At 41.5% G+C, this 18,196-nt stretch overlaps 1 protein-coding gene and 1 long non-coding RNA gene across 19 annotated transcripts in view; one reads left to right on the top strand and one right to left on the bottom strand.

Annotated features, from left to right (window-relative positions):
* Positions 1-16,215, top strand: part of LOC309378252 — a 66,287-nt gene extending 50,072 nt beyond the window's left edge. For 3 of the 6 annotated variants that reach the window (XR_014171952.1, XR_014171953.1, XR_014171954.1), the window contains exon 4: positions 16,079-16,214. This is a non-coding gene — a long non-coding RNA (uncharacterized lncRNA). Of the gene's footprint in view, positions 1-973; positions 2,564-5,901; positions 6,080-16,078 lie in introns of those variants that run through there. The other 3 variants (XR_014171950.1, XR_014171951.1, XR_014171955.1) reach the window with 2 other exon arrangements.
* The window catches only part of TENM3 (teneurin transmembrane protein 3), a 1,264,289-nt gene that overhangs the window by 18,161 nt on the left and 1,227,932 nt on the right, over positions 1-18,196 (bottom strand). For all 13 annotated transcript variants that reach the window (XM_081925878.1, XM_081925873.1, XM_081925879.1 and 10 more), the window contains 3 exons: positions 16,089-16,321; positions 15,344-15,498; positions 11,982-12,856 (listed from right to left, as the gene is read on the bottom strand). In XM_081925878.1, coding sequence (XP_081782004.1) covers positions 11,982-12,856; positions 15,344-15,498; positions 16,089-16,321 — 1,263 coding nt within the window. The remainder of the gene's footprint in view (positions 1-11,981; positions 12,857-15,343; positions 15,499-16,088; positions 16,322-18,196) is intronic.

The following is an 18,196-nucleotide window of genomic DNA, read 5'->3' as shown; positions in this document are numbered from 1 at the left end:
CAAGCACTTGAATACCTGAGATCAGTATAAATATGGATGATACAATGTTGTAGTGCCAGACACATTTCTTCTGTTTGCAACTGCATAGATCTGTTCAATATATAGTTATACATAATAGTGTCAAACAATATTTCTAACTGGCCTTGGCTTAGATGATGGAGACCAAATTCATTACAGAACAGGGCTTCTGTCCCTTTAAAAGCCCTGAAGGTGGGCAACTTTCAGTGGCTGTGTGATTCAAATCACTGTAAATTTCTTGGGAAAGCAGCAGCTATGTAATGTCTGTTTGCAGAGCTTTATCAACTCCCTGGTCTTAAACAGAATATTAACAACATTGTTAACACAATAATGGGGCTCTTATATATGTAGTTAGATTTAAAAATAAAATAAGGAATTTCAAAAATGTGGGCATACTTGAGAGATGGCTGTATTCTCCCTCTCTGTAGGGTAATGGACACTTAAGTACCATGTTCCCTTACTCTAATAATCTTCTTCCCTACATCTGCAGTTGGTTGCAGGACCCACAGCAGATACACACTTTAAAGTACTTTAAAGCTCCCATAGTGATCATGTGATCATCACTTGGAGTGTTCAGTGTGCTCATTCAAGTGCACATCTCACCTGCAAGTCTCGCAGGGTCTATGCTCATCTTCTGTACGATTCTAAATTCAACTTACAAGGTTAGACTGGTAGCTCATCTGCAGATGATTGGGGTTTGCGGCATAAAACCCAGTACAGCTTTTACATTCCCATTTTTACTCATGACCACTTCCTATATTTCTAGTTTAGCCTTAAATTCTACAACTAGTCTCAGGTTCTTGCCAGCATTGGGACATTCACTGCGCACCCACAGACACACTGCATTCCTTTCTGCAGCTCTCACACCAGTTTCCAACCCTTGAGATTACAGATATTATCCTGCCTTGTAACAAACAGTTAACCAAATGAGAGGATCCTCGTATTTCTTTTTGAGTATGAGACGGCTTTTCTTTAGAACCCAATATGGGTAGCAGCAATGCACAGAAACTAGGTAAGATTTTCTCAACAAGTCAAAGAGAGTGAAAAATAGAGATGCCACTTCTTTCATATTTAAAACGTGAGATCTCAGAACAGACTCTGTTATGAAGTTGCTCTTGTAGAAACTAACCATTTCTATTTTTCTTGAGCCAATGGAAGGGTGTCATGTGACAGTTCCTTTGTAACTTCCAGGGATTCAGTGTTAACAGCATTGACTCCCAACTTTTCAAGGTCTTACTAAGTCATTCTGAAGCTAGTACTGACCACTGTCAGTTCTGCTTTGTTGACCAGTTTAATTTCTTGTTCTTTTCACTGTGATTCAAATATGAAACTTTCCCATGACAAACAATTTCCACAAGCAGCACATCTAAGGCTGATCTAAAAGCTTTACACAGCCATTAATCACATATCCCATTTCATAAGAGGCTTTCAATTTTTAATTGTGTCACACAAGATTTAAAATATATTGCAGTTGTACCTTATTAAACTTGTAGTCATTTTTATGCCTTTACTTAAGCTCTATTTTTTTCCTGTGAGAGCTTAAGTAAAGCAACCATTCACAGATTGATTTCTTGCTCTTCTTAAAACCATTTCTGATTGCTAACTACAAGACTTTTGTACAAGGGCAACCTGTCAGTGGTAATGATGATCACCATCTCAAACATTTGATCTTTTACTCCCTTAACTACTGGAATTCTCTCTTCTGAGGTCCATCCTCCATACTTTTAAAATTACATTCCCACCCAATTTGTTAGTTTTTCTAATCTATACTCCTGCCTTTCACATTGTTCTGTAATAATTTTCAGAACACCCTGAAACCACAGGAGAAATATGTCTCAGATTTAATTTGACAACTATGAAATATGTCTGATTTCACATCAAATGCTTTTTACTCTCTGCCCCTGCTTATTATGTGTTTATGTGAGAAGATAAATAGCTCTTCTGTTAAACAAGAGGCAGGCTTCTATGTCACACACCACCAGAAATATTCCCAGGTACTGCTCCTTAGAGGCAAAACAGCAAGAAGCAGTGGGAGAGCAAAGCTACTTATTTCAGCAACATCCCTCCCTCAAAGCGCAGTGATTGGAAAGCCCTGGTAAAACCAGTTGCTCTGATTACAAGCTAAATTTGTCCATCACAAAGGAAATCTCTCCTCGCCCTGGCATTTTCCTTGTATGGAAAGCTTAGAGAAACAGTTTTGCTTTTAGAAGACACAATGACTATATTCACACATCCTTTTATTTTAGAAACAATGAATAGATCTCACTTCTTCCAAACTAACCTGAAGACAGAGCTACCAAAGCAATGGAAATTATAAAGGGGAAGAAATGGCAGCATAAGAGACAGTGAGGCCAAACATCATTTTACTGTGGGATTTTCAAGTTTGTTCTTATGAACACAGCTGCCAAAACACAATTAAGAAGAGTCCAATTTTCCTTGAATGATTCATGCAAGCCATTGCATTCTGCAATGTGATAAAACCTTTGCAAAGAACAGACAGAATGTTAACCTGCCAGAGTAAAATGATAATGCTTCACAAAAAATAACTGATCTATTTGATGTTCATTGCAGCCTTGTAGAATAGGGAATACCACAACAAAGAAAATACAAATACAGTCACTGAAGAGCAGATTTGCAAATGTGGGGCAGGGCAGAGCTGGGGATGTGAAGGTAGTAGAACATTAAGAACGTGGGAAAATTGAATAACTAGATGCACATTGAGTGTAGGGGTTACAGAATACATCCTCAGTCTAGTCTGATCCAGCAACACTCTTCGGATGTGATGCAGAATTTCTGTGTTTCAATGCTGCCCATTAAAAAGCTCAATGCTCAGATAAAAATAGCATGGGGAAAAGTCTATGCTGAATGATATCTATGATACCTGTGCTTTCTTCATGGAATAAGCCTTCGGGAGAGGGGAGAGCATTCAAATCAAACTTGTATCCACCTGTCACCCTTGGAGTGGAAGTGCAGTCCAGGAGAAGCTTTACCACCCGGTTCTGTTGCATGTGAAAACTGGGCCAGGGCCTCTGATTTCGACAGGGTCAAAGCTGATTCTTTACTGAAAAAATGTCCGCCCCCCCACCTTCCAGTCATTATGATCCTATGTAGCCTTGAAGAAATTCATTCATCAAATGAACAGATGCCTTCCCTTTTGTTGGGTTATTTCATCTGCCTAAATATGTTTGTGTCGGTAGCCAGATGGCAGCATGGGGTAGAGGCACTGATCTGCCCTCTTGGCAATTTAGTCACTGCAGCTTATGGCCAGTGGAGGGGAGCATGGCAGCGGGGAGGGCGGCTCATTGTAGCGGCAGGACCACTGGATTGGCTCAGCTGTTACGTTTGCACCATTTTGATCTCCCTTCCCCTTCCCAGTAAGCAGCAGTGATTCACCTGTTGGAATGTTAGTTATCACTAGTTATCACTGTGGGAAGTAATCACTTCTGCCCCACAATGCCATCCACTACTTAGTTTGGTGCATTATGAGCCTGTTCCTGTGTAACTGTAAAAGTCTATCATATTGCTTCAAGTTGCTGATGTTTCACAGTTGAACATGATTTTTTCACTTCTCCTTCTTTGGTTTTGTAATGTATTGGACAGTTTGATTTGTGAACCACTCTGGGATTTTCTACATTAGGAGCAGTATACAAATGGACCTTATAAATAAATAAAAACAAAGAGATTGGGGGAATAAAAAGCTTGTGTGAAGGCTTATTTGCATAATCGTTTATCTCAACATGACAGCCTCTTCCCTCCCTTCCACTTTTAATTTGCTTGTATGGTCAACACACACAAAAACAATGTGACATGACACAATCAATCAGAGCTGCTAAATGACATATATTACCTTGCCACGCCAGCATACTAAAAATGTGCCTTTGTAATCAAGTGGATAATAATAGCAATTTGTTATTAAATAATTATCCCATAATGACCATTACTGTAAAATAATGTAATAAGAAAGCACCAGGAGGGAAGGTTTCCACCTCCTATCCAAGACTGAGTGCCTGAAGAGACCCCACCCAGAGATTGAGTTTTCTCTGCCACTTCTGATGACCTGCCCTCCACTTCCTTTACCTGCAGTCACGAAGAGAGCCAGTTTTGCCCCACAGCAGGTGTATGAAGCAGACAGAGCAGCATCAAGTGATGCTATTCCTAAAGTCATTGCCCTGGAGCTGTAAAATCAAAACTGTTGCCTTCAAGTTAGAATCCAGCAACCCCGTTGGTTGTGATTTTATTGAGGATTACCAATAAAATGCAAATCTCTCATACCCTATTCCTATGACTAATCAAGAATCCTAAGTACAAATACTGTCTCACAAAGGGCCCTCCTACATTTTCCCCAGCATTCCTGAATTGTGAGGTTCAAATGAAATGTTCAAAATGTGCCCTGGAAAGAAAGAAAAAAATCCACAATATTTCAGACTGGAGGCAAAAAGTGTATTTCAAAGCCCTGAAGCCTTTTCAGATGAATTCCCTCTGGCACATTCCTCTGATATATTGAAAGGGACGATTCTGTTGATCATACCCTTGGCAGTGTTACTATTCTGGCATTATGACACCCTGGAGATTTCTGCATGCCAGAAAAATACCCAAGTCCTCTGCATTTATAACGGAGGCTTTATAATTGTGCTCAGATCCTTTCAAGAGCAGCCAAGTGCTAAAAGTTTGTGGATGAAAGTTACAGTGATTTTTTAAAAACCAACTATTAAGGTTTCAGGATGTCCCACAGTTCAAGGGAGGGTATTGTATTTCATAGCAGAACTCCACAGAGCAGTTACAACAGTGTCAGTGTCTAGTCTTTGAAAGCTTTATCTGAAAATTTAATAAGTAATTGTGTGTTTTAACTTATCACCAACTCTTTGGATCTAACTTATAGTGAGTCTTTTGGGGGAACCTCAACTGACTGCCAAGAAATTCCTTATCTGAGAAAAGGAATACCTAGAGAACTCAGACATCACAAAAAAGGGCTAACCCTACCAGTTTGGATGTTACCTTTTTTGTGGGGGGGGGGGAGACTCAACTTGGTTAGAGTTGCAGTCACACATTACTCTCCCATGCACTCACTGTGGGAAGAAAGTTATGTGGCTGGAGTGTAGTTTCTTATGGCATCTTCCTGATGCTGCAACTGTAAATCACAATCTTTTGCAAGTAGAGATCCAAGAGATTGAGTAGGATACCACATTCAAATGAAGAAGCCCCAGCCTCCCTGACAGGGGTGAGCATTGCTGGACCCTTGCCAAGGCCCACACCCCTGGACACTCCTCAGCCTCTTTGGTCACCTTCCCATCCCCTTTTGTGTTCTGTGTTTTAGTTGGTAAGCTTGCCCTGTTTTAATTGTGTGTGCATAAGTTGCTTTGGCTGAAGAGGGGGTCAAAACACTCCAAATAGATAACTGATTATGGGCAAGATGTGTAAAAAAGTGTAAGGCAAGATGTATTTCTAAACTTTTTCTACACTGGGTATGGTGTTTCAATGCAACACTATTTTCAATGCAGCACCAGAGTCCCCTACAACTGTTGTATATCATATTCCTTTGTAGAATTATGACTGAATCATCACAGATTTAATTGCATCTACTCTACCAAACATAATTTTTCACGTATCACATTGTTTGCCTATGTGAAGTTCCTTTTGTGCGTGTGTGTTAGAGAAAAAAAGTCGCACAGGTGAGGTGTAATAATGCAAATGCTTAATTTGCTGTGAGTCAGAAGCAGAAACATCTGCAGCATGAAGTAACCAAAGCTGAGCTCGGTGGCCTTTGCAGCAAAATGAGCACAACTTTCTCAGTTGTCTTTTTTTCATGTTCTTTCAAAGTTTTCGGTTATATAATGCTGCAGAATAGAGCTGATTGAACTAAACTGATTCATGTATTTGTTCAAGGCTAACTAGCTATCCAGCTAGGTGAAATGAAGGGAAGCTGTCTGTGGTGAGCCATAGCTGGAAAAAAAGCACCTGATCACAGCCAGAGATAAAAAGCCTGGAGAATATTTGGAACTGAAGGGTGTGGGGAAGAAAAGTACAGCACAGTGAGAGGCTGAAAGGCAGAGTAAGGAGAAAGGTGGGGGGGGGGGGAGAAGCTGCAATTGGTTGATTGCATCTGACATATGAAGGAGGTTTTGCCACAATCAACCTTGGTACTGTTTGAAAAACAGCTGCAATCCGAAACGTATTTACCAGGAAGTAAGCCCCACTGGCCACAATAGGACTTTCCTCTCAGCAAACATGCAAAGTTGGTTGTCAGTAAGTGGCTACAAAAATCCTATGCTGACTACACTGCTTACATTACTCTTTAAAGCTGAAATGTTTATGAATTCGTGGAAGTGTTTTAGATGGTAGAATTATCATTTCTTTGTTAGCAGTCTCCTAAGACTCTTACAGTGGACTAAATATTTAAACTGAATGTTCATGTGGAGTCAAACATTTAGTTTGTATTTTATTTTCATTCTGGGTCACAGGTACAGGCATTTTGGCATAATTTTGATTATATGCAGCTGCTGGGAGAAATCATTCAAAGGGTACAACTTTAATGACATCAGCAATACCAAACAGTGCACTTCATTTTCCCCCCTGAAAGAAGTGTTTGTTTTGCATGTTTTTTAGCTCAAGGAGAGCATGATTCTGTACTGTGTGTGTTCGGGTGAAAAAGATTCAATTTGCATGAAAAGGTGAGCTACTAAGGATCTTGCAGCACAGGGCAGGCTGAGATAGCTCAGTTGGTAAAGCATTAGGCTCTTAACCTCAGGATTGTAGGTTTGAGCCCCACATTGCTCAAAAGCTTTCTTCACTGTAGGAAGTTGGACTAGATGACCCTCACGGTCTCTTCCAACTCAACAAATTCTATTATTCTAAGTTGGGGTAGGCAACCTAAGGCCCGGGAGCCAGATGTGGCCCAATCACCTTTTCAATCCAGCCCATGGATGGTCTGGGAATCAGCGTGTTTTTACATGAATAGAATGTGTCCTTTTATTTAAAATACATCTCTGGGTTATTTGTGGGGCATAGGAATTCGTTCACCCCCCCCCCCACCAATATAGTCTGGCCCACCACATGGTCTGAGGGACGGTGGACCGGCCCACAGCTAAAAAAGGTTGCTGATCCCTGTTCTAAGTTGTAGGTTTCTTGCCAACAAACCTCTACTGGCATAAAGCAAGGTGTAGCCTCCAACCTGCTATTCAGCTCATATGGGATCACATTAGAATGTTAATGCCCAACTTTCCTCTGGTTCTAACTTAAATAAAAACCACACAGTACCACCTATTAATTAGATATGAGAAACCAGAGGTTTCAGGAGGTTCATCCAACAAGTACTGCAAATCTCACCACAACCTAGGTGGAATCTACACACATATAAAAAAATGCATCTAGTGTCACATTTGTATACTGCACTTACAACACATTTAAAATGTTTTATTTGCAGCTGTATAGCTGAGTTCCTAGACACCCATTTGTTAAACAACAGATTCTTTTGGGCAGACATCTGGAAATCGCCCTTTCAGAACCATATTTTTGTACAATTAGATTTTCCCACCTAATTCCAACCCCTGCGTTTCTCCCACAAGCCCCACAGTTCCTTTTACCCAGCAGTCCCTCCTTCCGTTCGCCTAAGTTAGTAAGCTCCTGGGTAGTATCTGCCTTATAATCAACCACTTCTCCAGTGTTCAGACAGAACATAAGCAATGATCAGTACTAATTATCTGTCTTTAAATCCTCCTCCGCTGCCTTTTCAGAGTTACCATGAATTTTCGCTTTCCCTCCTCTCCAACTGTGTTAGAGACTCATCTCCTCTTTCTCTCTTCCTGGGAACACTTCAGTAGTTATTCCCATGAGCATAGCCAGGATTTTTGTTAGGGCCAAAGTTGTTGAACTTTTTTGCCGCCCCCCCCCCCCCGGCTATTCCCATGGTTATTCCCAGCATTCTTAATAAACTACAGTTCCCAGGATTCTTTGACCGGTAAATTAATGGTGTGTACACAGCTTTCCTGATCAATGTGGAGGAAGGTGGAATAACTTAATATGGAACTTCAAGGAAGGAATATTCCCTCTGCCTTCCCCCAGCAACCCAACTCATCTCACATTGCTCCAGAGAAGCTTTTCAGGAGCTGCAGCAGGCCAAAAGTTTCCCTCCATGAAACTTCCTTAACATATCATAGGATCCAAACCAGCATATACAAAATGCCCAGAGCTATGATTGATCTGTGGGTTACTGACAGCATGTGCAAACAATGTGCACTCAGTTTGTGTCTTTTTTAATTATTTTCTTTATTTATTAAATTTGCATTCTGCTTTTCCTCCCAAAGAAGTCCAGGGTGGCAAACGAGTGATAAAACAATAAAACAGGTCTGCCTGCTATAAAACCTGATAGTTGTAAGCCTCTTAGCAGATCCACACCATACATTTAAAGCAGATCCAATGCACACTTAAAGCAAAGGAATCTTGGGGACTATAACTTGCCCCTCAGAGTTACCACAATTCCTAGAATTCTTTGGGAGAAGTCATGTACTTTAAACACGTGTGCACGTTGCCTCCTGAGGCAGACGGATGCCAACCAATGTCTAAATACCAATTGTTATGAAGCACAGAGCGGGAGATAGCAACTGTCTTCATGTCCAGGTCGTGGGCTTCCCAGGAGGCATTGGGCTGGCCACTGTTGGCAACAGAACACTGGGGCTGCTCAAACATGGAAGGTTTTCACAGAATCTGCATGCCCACACATCCACCTGTGAGCATAAAATGCCACCCTATCTCACCCCATCTCCAATTTAATTTGGATTTATCATTTCCATGGAAAATCCATTTTTTTTAAAAAATAAAAAACCCTGTTTCCAGCAACACATTTGTGATGTCTGAATGACCCATTTGCAGTACAGTGGTGCCTCGGGTTACTTATGCTTCAGGTTACAGAAATATTACCTTGAGTTAAGAACGTTGCTTCAGGATGAGAACAGAAATCGTGCTCCGACAGTGTGGCGGCGGCGGGAGGCCCCATTAGCTAAAGTGGTGCTTCAGGTTAAGATCAGTTTCAGGTTAAGAACGGATCTCCGGAATGAATTACCGTATTTTTGCACCATAGGACGCACTTTTCCCCTCCTAAAAAGCAAGGGAAAATGTGTGTGCGTCCTATGGAGCGAATGCAGGGGGGAGGCAGGCGGAAAAAGCCCCCAAGAGCTGCACACAAGCTCCGTGCGCTCTTGCGGGCTTTTCCACAGGAGGGAGAAGGGACTGACTGGCCGCATCAGTCCCTTCTCCCACCTCCCAGAAAAGTCAGGAGAAGCCATAATCTCTTTAAAGGAGTTGCGCGGCTTCTGCCGGTTTTGCGGGAGGTGGGTGAATCCCCCCACCTCCCAGGAAAGCCCTGCGCAGCGTCTCCCGGCAAGGAGAGGCTGCACGGGGCTATGGATTCTTTAGCCCCGTGCAGCCTCTCCCTCCCGGGAGAGGCTGCGTGGGGCTAAAGGGGAAGCCAAAACAGTGAGCGGGATCCATCCCGCTTGCTGCTTTGGCTTGCTCCATAGCTGCGTGCAACCCCTCCGGCAAGGAGAGGCTGCATGGGGCTATGGAGTCTTTAGCCCCACGCAGCCTCTCCCGGGAGGGAGAGGCTGCACGGGGCTAAAGGGGAAGCCAAAACAGCGAGCGGGATCCATCCTGCTTGCTGCCTTGGCTTGTGCCATAGCTGCGTGCAACCCCTCTGGCAGGGAGAGGTTGTGCGCAGCCTGTACGCTGCTCTTTGGGGCTGGGGAAAAAATTTTTTTCTTCTTGATTCCCCCCCCCCAAAAAAAAACTGGGTGCGCCCTATGTTGCGAAAAATACGGTAAGTACTTAACCCGAGGTACCATGATATTAAGCTCCCATCTAGAAGGAACATGATGTTCTTGGGAAATGCTTTTCTCAGCAAAATACAAGGAAAGGCAAAGACCGTGACTCTATGTATCTTGACGAGAAAAGCAGCAATTGAAATATTGATATCCTTCACAAGGCAGAAGAACCAGAGTGCAAGCAGTATGAAGGAGCACCAAGATTAGGGACATTTCTTTTAACATACTACAGGGCAACGAAGTGTAGTTTTTGTGCCCTAGCACATCTTACAGTATTAAGTGCCAGACATGACCGAAGGCTGGTTAACAAGCTACCATTTTTGTATCACCCTAATGGGCTGAAATGAACCAGCCTGGTTATGAGGCTGGTCTAAGGCATCAAACAGGGCCTTTCAGCAGGCAATTGAACATCCCTCTCACACAGACCAGAGGTTCTATATTTAACAAAGCTGGGCAACTGAAATGGCTCTTCAACCAGAAAGTAATTATTCAGTTCATGAAGCACACTGCTGTAAATCCTCCCTAAGATTCAAAAAAGGCAGACATATAAGCCACTTGATACTGAATAAAATCTTTTAAAAGGCCACATAGAAGCCATTAAAGTACATTCAGAAGTCCTCAGCTATTTCCCTAATGGGATTAAAACAGCCACACAATAACTACAAGAAACACGAGGAGAAATTACTGCTAGAAATAAAACGCTGGGGTCTCTACCAGGCAGAATGAATGCCAGTGTGCTAAAGATGCCAGCTGTCCTCAGCAGACACATTTGTTCTGGAAATGCATTTCCCCCTCTTTCATTCCCCACCTGGTCCAACTCACAAGCTGGAAGACAGGGTTATTGGGTACATAAAAACAATTAAACCTTATTTACTGGGATGCGATAAACAAAGCACACCAGATTTAAATCATTTAAACAGAAAAGCCACAAGCTAATGAAAAAGTATCCTTAGTTTTGAGCTATTTTTTAAACATTGTTGGTCATTCTAATGGACCCATAACATTTATACAGCCCTGTGCCCTCAGAGTGGCCACTTTTCTTCAATTAGTCTTGACAACATTGAGATCAATGAACATTGTGCAGGAATGTCAGATTTGGTGAACTTCAAATCCCACATTAATTATTACGGCTATAGTTTGTTGTTTTCAAACACAAACACACGCACACACAAACTTAAAAATATGGTGCTTCCAACAAAATTGATGAAATCTTTTATAACCTTAACATATCCAACGGCTATATATTTATTCCCACTGGAGAAGGATTCCCATTTGCTATTAACTTGGGATTTCACCGTTCAGCAACAGAAAAAAACATTTATAACTCTTGAAGAATAAGAAGTACATTTATTGCCCCAGGCTGAATAATCTCTCATCATTATGTTTCTACGTGCTTTTGGCAGGGCCAGAAAAAGAGAAAGATATGCAATGATGTACAACATGCAGTAAAATACATCAGGTGTGCACTAATGCATTGGGACTAAACCCACCATCATAATCCTTTCATTTGTAAATCATTATAAAAATGCATTTTGTATGCCAGCAGTTTGGTGCAACTTGGTGCTACTTTTATTTGAATTCAGTATTTTCGGTTCAGCTCCTCTTCACTTCCATTAAACAGCTTCTGCTATTCTTGCACCTCTAATGAGATAGAGAGTGGCCAGAAGTGATCACAATGAACACTACTAAAGAGTTCAGGGGTCAGAAAATCTTTTGAATCTATGGGTACATTTGCAAACTGAAGAAACTGATGTGGGCGCTACACACACTGCAACCTACTCTATTGGCTACAGTGGAATGTTTTTTTGCTAGGCCCCATCCGGTTGGGGTCCCTTCGGTGGGAAAGGGACCTAGTGGGCAAAGGCTTCTGCAGGTGCACCCTTGGGTGCCATGTTAATGACCCTGATGTAATGTCAACAAGCTGGCAAGAAGAAAAAGAGCTACAAACAAGCTTTGTAGCACAGAGTTGGAAAAATAAATAATGCAGATATGACAAAGGGGGAATGCCAAGACAAGGCAGAGGACCCCATAGCTAATTCAACATTGCACTCTTCTAATTGTCAGACAAAATGATCCTCCCTCTCTTCCCCTCGTGATACTACGAAGCCAAGCATGCCTCCTAAAAACAGTATATGATTTTGTGTTACTTACTCAAAAAAAGTTGTCCATCCAGTCTCATCACTTTTCGTTGCTAGGAGTCCACTGTTGCCATGATAGGTAAACAAGACTAGCTCCTGCCCTTGGGCTGTCATGCTTTTTAGACATCCATTGGTTCCTATAGTTAGCCAGATAACTTGGTTGTCAGGAGATACCACCCTCACTGGCATCCGGTTGGGATCTCGCCTTATACGAAGCGTATTTCCATTGCTGTCAGTTACAGCTGTGATGTCATTGTCGTTACTGTAGCTAAAATTGTACAGATAGTCTCCTGTGACTAAACTCATTGTGTACTGATGGGTGCCGTTGACATCAAAGATGTAGAGTTCCTGATCGGTTGGAGAGGCAACTTCATAAAAATTCATTGAAGTCAGCAACGGTTTGTTCTTTGACACAGCTCGTATCCGAATATTTCCAAGATCAGCAATGTACAACGTTCCATCAGGTGAGGCAGCTAAAGAAGATGGGGCATTAAGTTTGGCATCTTTAGCATAACCATCACCATTTTGGTAGCAGTCACAGTTAACATCATTTTTGCAATCACACTCAGAGGGTATTCCAGCAACTAATGAGATCTCTCCATCAGTTGTGACTTGTCTTATTCTGTTAATCTTTTTTTCATCAGTTTCTGTAATGTAAAGCACTCCACTGTAAGATACAGCAATCGCTGTGGCTGATTCTAAAGTAGTCTGTACAGCATGTTTCCCCACTGTGTACTCCACTCCAGGAACTTGGCAATGCATTGGCCTCCCAGCAGCAATACGGACTTGCCGATTTTCAGTAATCTGAAGAACTACGTTGTTATCTAACACATATATGGAGTTATCCATTGGGTTGATAGCCAAATCTGTTGGCCACTCCAGACGCACCTTTTAAAAAAAGGAAAAGTGTTTTATTAGCCAATTATTATCTTTAGCAATCACAGTTTTCTAACTGAACAAGTGCTAGAGATACCACTTTTGAAACAGTTCTCTGTTTTTCTGAAGTTACATAGAATTACATATATAAAAGGAAATGCAGTAGTTTAAATTATTGCCCCTAGGGTGAATATAAAGGGCAGGGGGGAATGGAACCAGGGAAACTGGAGTGCTGGAAACACTATGGAAGCCGCCCAGAGTGGCTGGGGAGGCCCAGCCAGATGGGCGGGGTATAAATAATAAATTATTATTATTATTATTATTATTATTATTATTATTATTATTATTATTATTAAATGCTCAAAACATTATTTTTATTTACATTTCATTTAGTCCAAGAGCACGTGTTTGTAACAGTCCTGATTCAGTTAATGTTAGTCATGACTAAAGGTGGAATCCTAACCATGTCTACTCAGAAGTAAGCCTCACTGAATTCAGTGGGGCTTACTCCCAGGTAGGCGGTGTTGGGATTGCAGCACAAGTTAATTGTGCTAAGTTGTTCCATTGGTTTTAATGGGACTGAGTCATGACTATAATTCTGGGTGAATCTGGCACTTAGAAATCATATATTTCTAAATATAAAATATGTCAATGCTAAATAAAGGTAAGATCTTTTCCAATATGACACAGATTAATGTTTGCTATTATTTTTCTATCAGAATAGCAAGTCTCTTTAGTGCTGGGGGGAAACCATAGAAATCAATAGAAAAAGTTATCTGGTGTTGAAAAAATATATCACAGAGTTCAAAACTGCAGACTAGAGGCATTAGTAGAAGTTGGTATTAGAAACATCAGAATGCCAATACTTTTCTAATATATTTCTGCTCCACTTGTATTTTATGACTGTACCTCTTGTAAATAATTATGGTCTTCCCTACTGTCCCTAAAATTTATTGTAAAGGTAGACATAAAGATACATTTTTAGGTGTATAATACTGATACTTATGTTCTTAGAATAAGCTCCTTATCGCGAAGATATAGTATAAAAAACAGTTCAGGATGCTTCTAGACACCTGCTTATTCTAGGATTGGAGCTACAATATATACAATACATATCATCAAATTGCCATCTACTCCAGAATTACACTTTCCCAGGAAAAATCTGAAAAATACATAAATACATAAACAAACAAGCCATTTATGATATCGTAACTGTTTGAAAGGACCCTTTCTATAAATGTTTACTCAGAATTAAGTCCCAGTTCCCCCTCAGCACTGAGGAGAGTGACCATGGTGGCCTGGTGCGGTCATGGCAGGGTGTGACTTCCTCCCCTCAGCTTCAGCATGGCAGGAGGGGAAGCTTCTGTCTCCTCTCGCCACAGTGACTGCTAGGACACGCTCGCAAGGTTCAGCAGCCAATTGCAAGCAAGTGGACCAGAGGGAGTACTTCCTCCTGGTCAGCTTTCTGGTCATAAAAACCAGCTGTGCCAGAGCTCAGGCCTCAGTCAACATTGGATTCTCCACCCTCTGTTCCTTGTTAATGTGGCTTAATGGGCTGCCTGAGGGAAAGTAAGCATGGCCTTGCTGGACCTTGCTATGGAAGTACATGGGTCACCATATCTGGGGCCAGCAAGGAATTCTCCCTGCAGACTAATTAGGCCTGTCTGCAGGGATTTGCCTGCATCAGAGCAACTAACATAACTTCCTGGTGGACAATGCATTGGGTTTGATCCGTCTGGGAGGCCAGGGGATGGCCCTCCTTGCTCTGCTGTCATGGAGTATCTCCTTAAAGGAGCCTGGGGTGCTACACATCCAGACTTCCATCTTGGGGGCTGATGGGCCATAGTGTTCCCTCACCAGTGATCATGGGGGTCTCCTATATGATGCACATTGCAAGGTGACCCTTAACCTTGATCAAACAGCAGTAACACTGGTTGTTTTCAGGATACATACCCAATGCCTACTCCAGAAGCTGCTGACATCTGCTATCAATAGAAGTTGTGGCCTGATTAAATCCCAATACTGCTGCCTTGTGTTTTTATTGTGTGTATACCCTCAGCCTTGGCTCCACTGCCCCTGGGTCTGCAATGGTACTGATTTCAAGCATTCTCCCCTCCTGTGTTCAGCAAATGGTATTAAGAAGTATTGCTGCCTCCAACCGTGGAAGCAGAACATAGCTATCATGGCTAACAAATAGCTATCAATAGCCCTCTCCTCCATGAATTTTAGTCCTCTGTTAAGGCAATCTCGGTTGGTTGCAGTCACCGCCTCCTGTGGGAGGAAGTTTCATAATTTACCTATGTGCTGCGTTTAGAATTACTTTCTTTTTATCTGTCTCGTATCTCCCAACATTCAGCATCACTGGATATCTGTGAGTTCTAGTATTATGAGAGAGGGAGAACAACTTTCCTCTATCTACTTTCTCTATGCCATGCATGATTTTATAAACTTCTATCATGGTCCCCCTAAAACAACTAATAGATCTGTTTTTTTAAATACCTGACTGATGTGCATGCTGGTATCACATGTTAAAGGTCTAGCTGAAGTCAGATCATTTGAGCCAAGTAATGTTGATATGATTCCATTCTGGTCCACTTTCCTGATCATAGTCCCATCAACAAAGTAGATTAATCCATTTTTGTCTACTGCCACTCCTTGGGTAAAGAAACAAAACACAAGAGCAAGAGCTTGTTACTTGTTTTTGATCAAAACTATTAAACCTGTTTTCCTGCTCTGTTTGTTCATCCTTTCCCACAAAGCCAGAAAATTTGTCTGAAAATATTAACAAAAATGACAGGTTTTAAACATTACATGCAGCCTCATGAGGTTTAACTGGTTAAAATTTAGATATTAATGTATGGTACTTTATTAAACATAGCTAGTACATTAGAACAGCATGTATGAAAGGAAAACATTCTGCTTGTGGGGGGTGAAATCCAACAAGCACTGCTCCTAATGGACTCATTTAAATATTGCTTCTGGACTGGACCCTTTGCAATTTGCTCAGTATAAAGTCTTTGTGGCATAACTGGAAAGTGAAAAAATATTTATAATGAATTATAATAAATGACTAACTACAAATCTCACTTTCTGCAGTTATACTTTTGGATAGCTTTGCCATTCACAAACTGAAAACAAGCTTTTGGAAACACAGGACTGAATAAATAACTAGATAGCATGAAATGCTCTTGTGTGTGCTGACTGAACTGTGTTTTGCTCTTCATAAATTGACAGTTTCCTCCACCTTTGGGGCTCATGAGTGTCGCTTCTACAGCCTTGCCACCATCACCACATCTGGCTTCGTCAAATGGAAGGCACTGCTCCCCAGTTCCTGCTACCACTTCAGCATTTTTTGTCAAGTCCTTTGCCCCAGTGAGTGACTTTGGACGGTAAATCCTTCGTGTGTTGGTGTCAGAAACATACAATTCTCCTGTGACTGGGTCAGTTGCAAGGTAGTATCTATGAGCCGGGTTACTGCTGCAGAAAGGGAAACAACAGGTTTTAGCACAGTAAGCAATATTCACTTTTACATTTCAAAAGACAGTCTATCAATTGGACTCAGAAAGCAAATAATTGAAGCAAGCAACCCCTGTTGCCATTCAAAAGTTAGAGTGAAGAAGGCAGCCATAGCCGAGTGTGGTGGAAGTGATCTTAACACACATTCTTAGTCTTGGGGACCAACAGCTCTGAATGCAGCAAATCTGTGTTCAAACCATTTTTATTGCACTGCAGTGTCAATCTCACTTCACCCCTAGTCATAATGGTATCAAAAAGGCCCAATGAAAACATGGTATGCTTGCTTCTTACTTTCTGCAAAGTATTTTCAAGGGTGGGAGGGGGAACAGAAAGTGCTGCTGTGCTGCTGTTGTTTTAAACACATTGTATGTTATGTGTGAACTCTGTTGACTCTGAAAAGAGAATGTGTAAGCGAAAATTAGTGGTTTTGTTTGAAGTAAGTGTTTAATGAAGGGACGCGGGTGGTGCTATGGGTTAAACCACAGAGCCTAGGACTTGCCGATCAGAAGGTCGGCAGTTTGAATCCCCGCAACAGGGTGAGCTCCCGTTGCTCAGTCCCTGCTCCTGCCCACCTAGCAGTTCGAAAGCACGTCAAAGTGCAAGTAGATAAATAGGTACCGCTCCGGTGGGAAGGTAAACGGCGTTTCTGTGTGCTGCTCTGGTTTGCCAGAAGCAGCTTAGTCATGCTGGCCATAGGATGCAGAAGCTGTACGCCGGCTCCCTTGGCCAATAAAGTGAGATGAGTGCCGCAACCCCAGAGTCGGCCACTACTGGACCTAATGGTCAGGGGTCCCTTTACCTAAGTGTAATGTTGGTTAGTTAAAAGTTGGTTAGTGTATTGTTGCTTTGCAATTGAGAAACAGTCAAATAAATACACATTTTTAAAAGACGGGAGGAGTGTTGATGTATGGATTCTTCCACCTTGCGGAAAGGTAATGGAATAAACACCGTTTTGGTTCCTTTTAATTATATAAATGTGCAAACGTCATTTCAAACCAACAGCACTGGATTAGATCACTCTACAGCCTATGTTTTTCAAATTGCACCTATGTCACTAACTGTATTATTTCAAGTAATCTAGGCCACTTGAGTACATGATGCATAATATTCATAAACAGAAGAGACTGTTCATGCTACTGATTGGAAGGCATGTGATTACTGGATGTGATTTAATAGGTCAGATGGCATATTTTAGAAGTAGTTCAGTTTCTTGTCTTAAGTCATCTTAAATCATTGCAAACTTTCACATAAAACTACCGAATATGCTGGACCATCCGTCTATGAAATAAAGCCACTTTTCAAAAAACACAGAGCACATGACACCATAAACCTTATACAACTGAAACATTTCTCTCCTATGGAATGAGTAGCTCTAGAGAATACATTTGTTGCTCAAAGATACAATCCAGAAGCTTAATTAGTTGCATCTATGACAGAGGATCTGAGTTATTGTGCTCAGAACTGAAATGAATATATAGATGGCGGTGCTAGTGCCTGCTAACACACAGAGCCCAAGCGCCACGGCAGTCAGTTGCAACTCTAATGTGTTTGCAAATGCAGTGCTAAAATGTATCTACCAATCTTGGTGATATCTGAGCATCTGTTCACAAAACATAGTGCCTCGTATTTCATAAATATAACACAGTGCTAATGTACTTCTGTTTGCAAAAGGCAACCGAGGCCAACATAAACAAGTTGTGAACAAATTACATCTTGGAGCACAGACATTTCTGAAGTATACAACTAAAGCAATGTAACATCCAAAACAAAATAAAACAGCAGCAGAATAGGCACAAAATAAAATAAGCAACATGGTATAACAATACTGTGAAAGAG

This window comes from Podarcis melisellensis, assembly GCF_964234715.1.
Source record: "Podarcis melisellensis genome assembly, chromosome: 9".
In the NCBI taxonomy this organism is placed as follows: domain Eukaryota; kingdom Metazoa; phylum Chordata; class Lepidosauria; order Squamata; family Lacertidae; genus Podarcis; species Podarcis melisellensis.
This window is presented reverse-complemented; position numbering and strand designations above follow the sequence as displayed.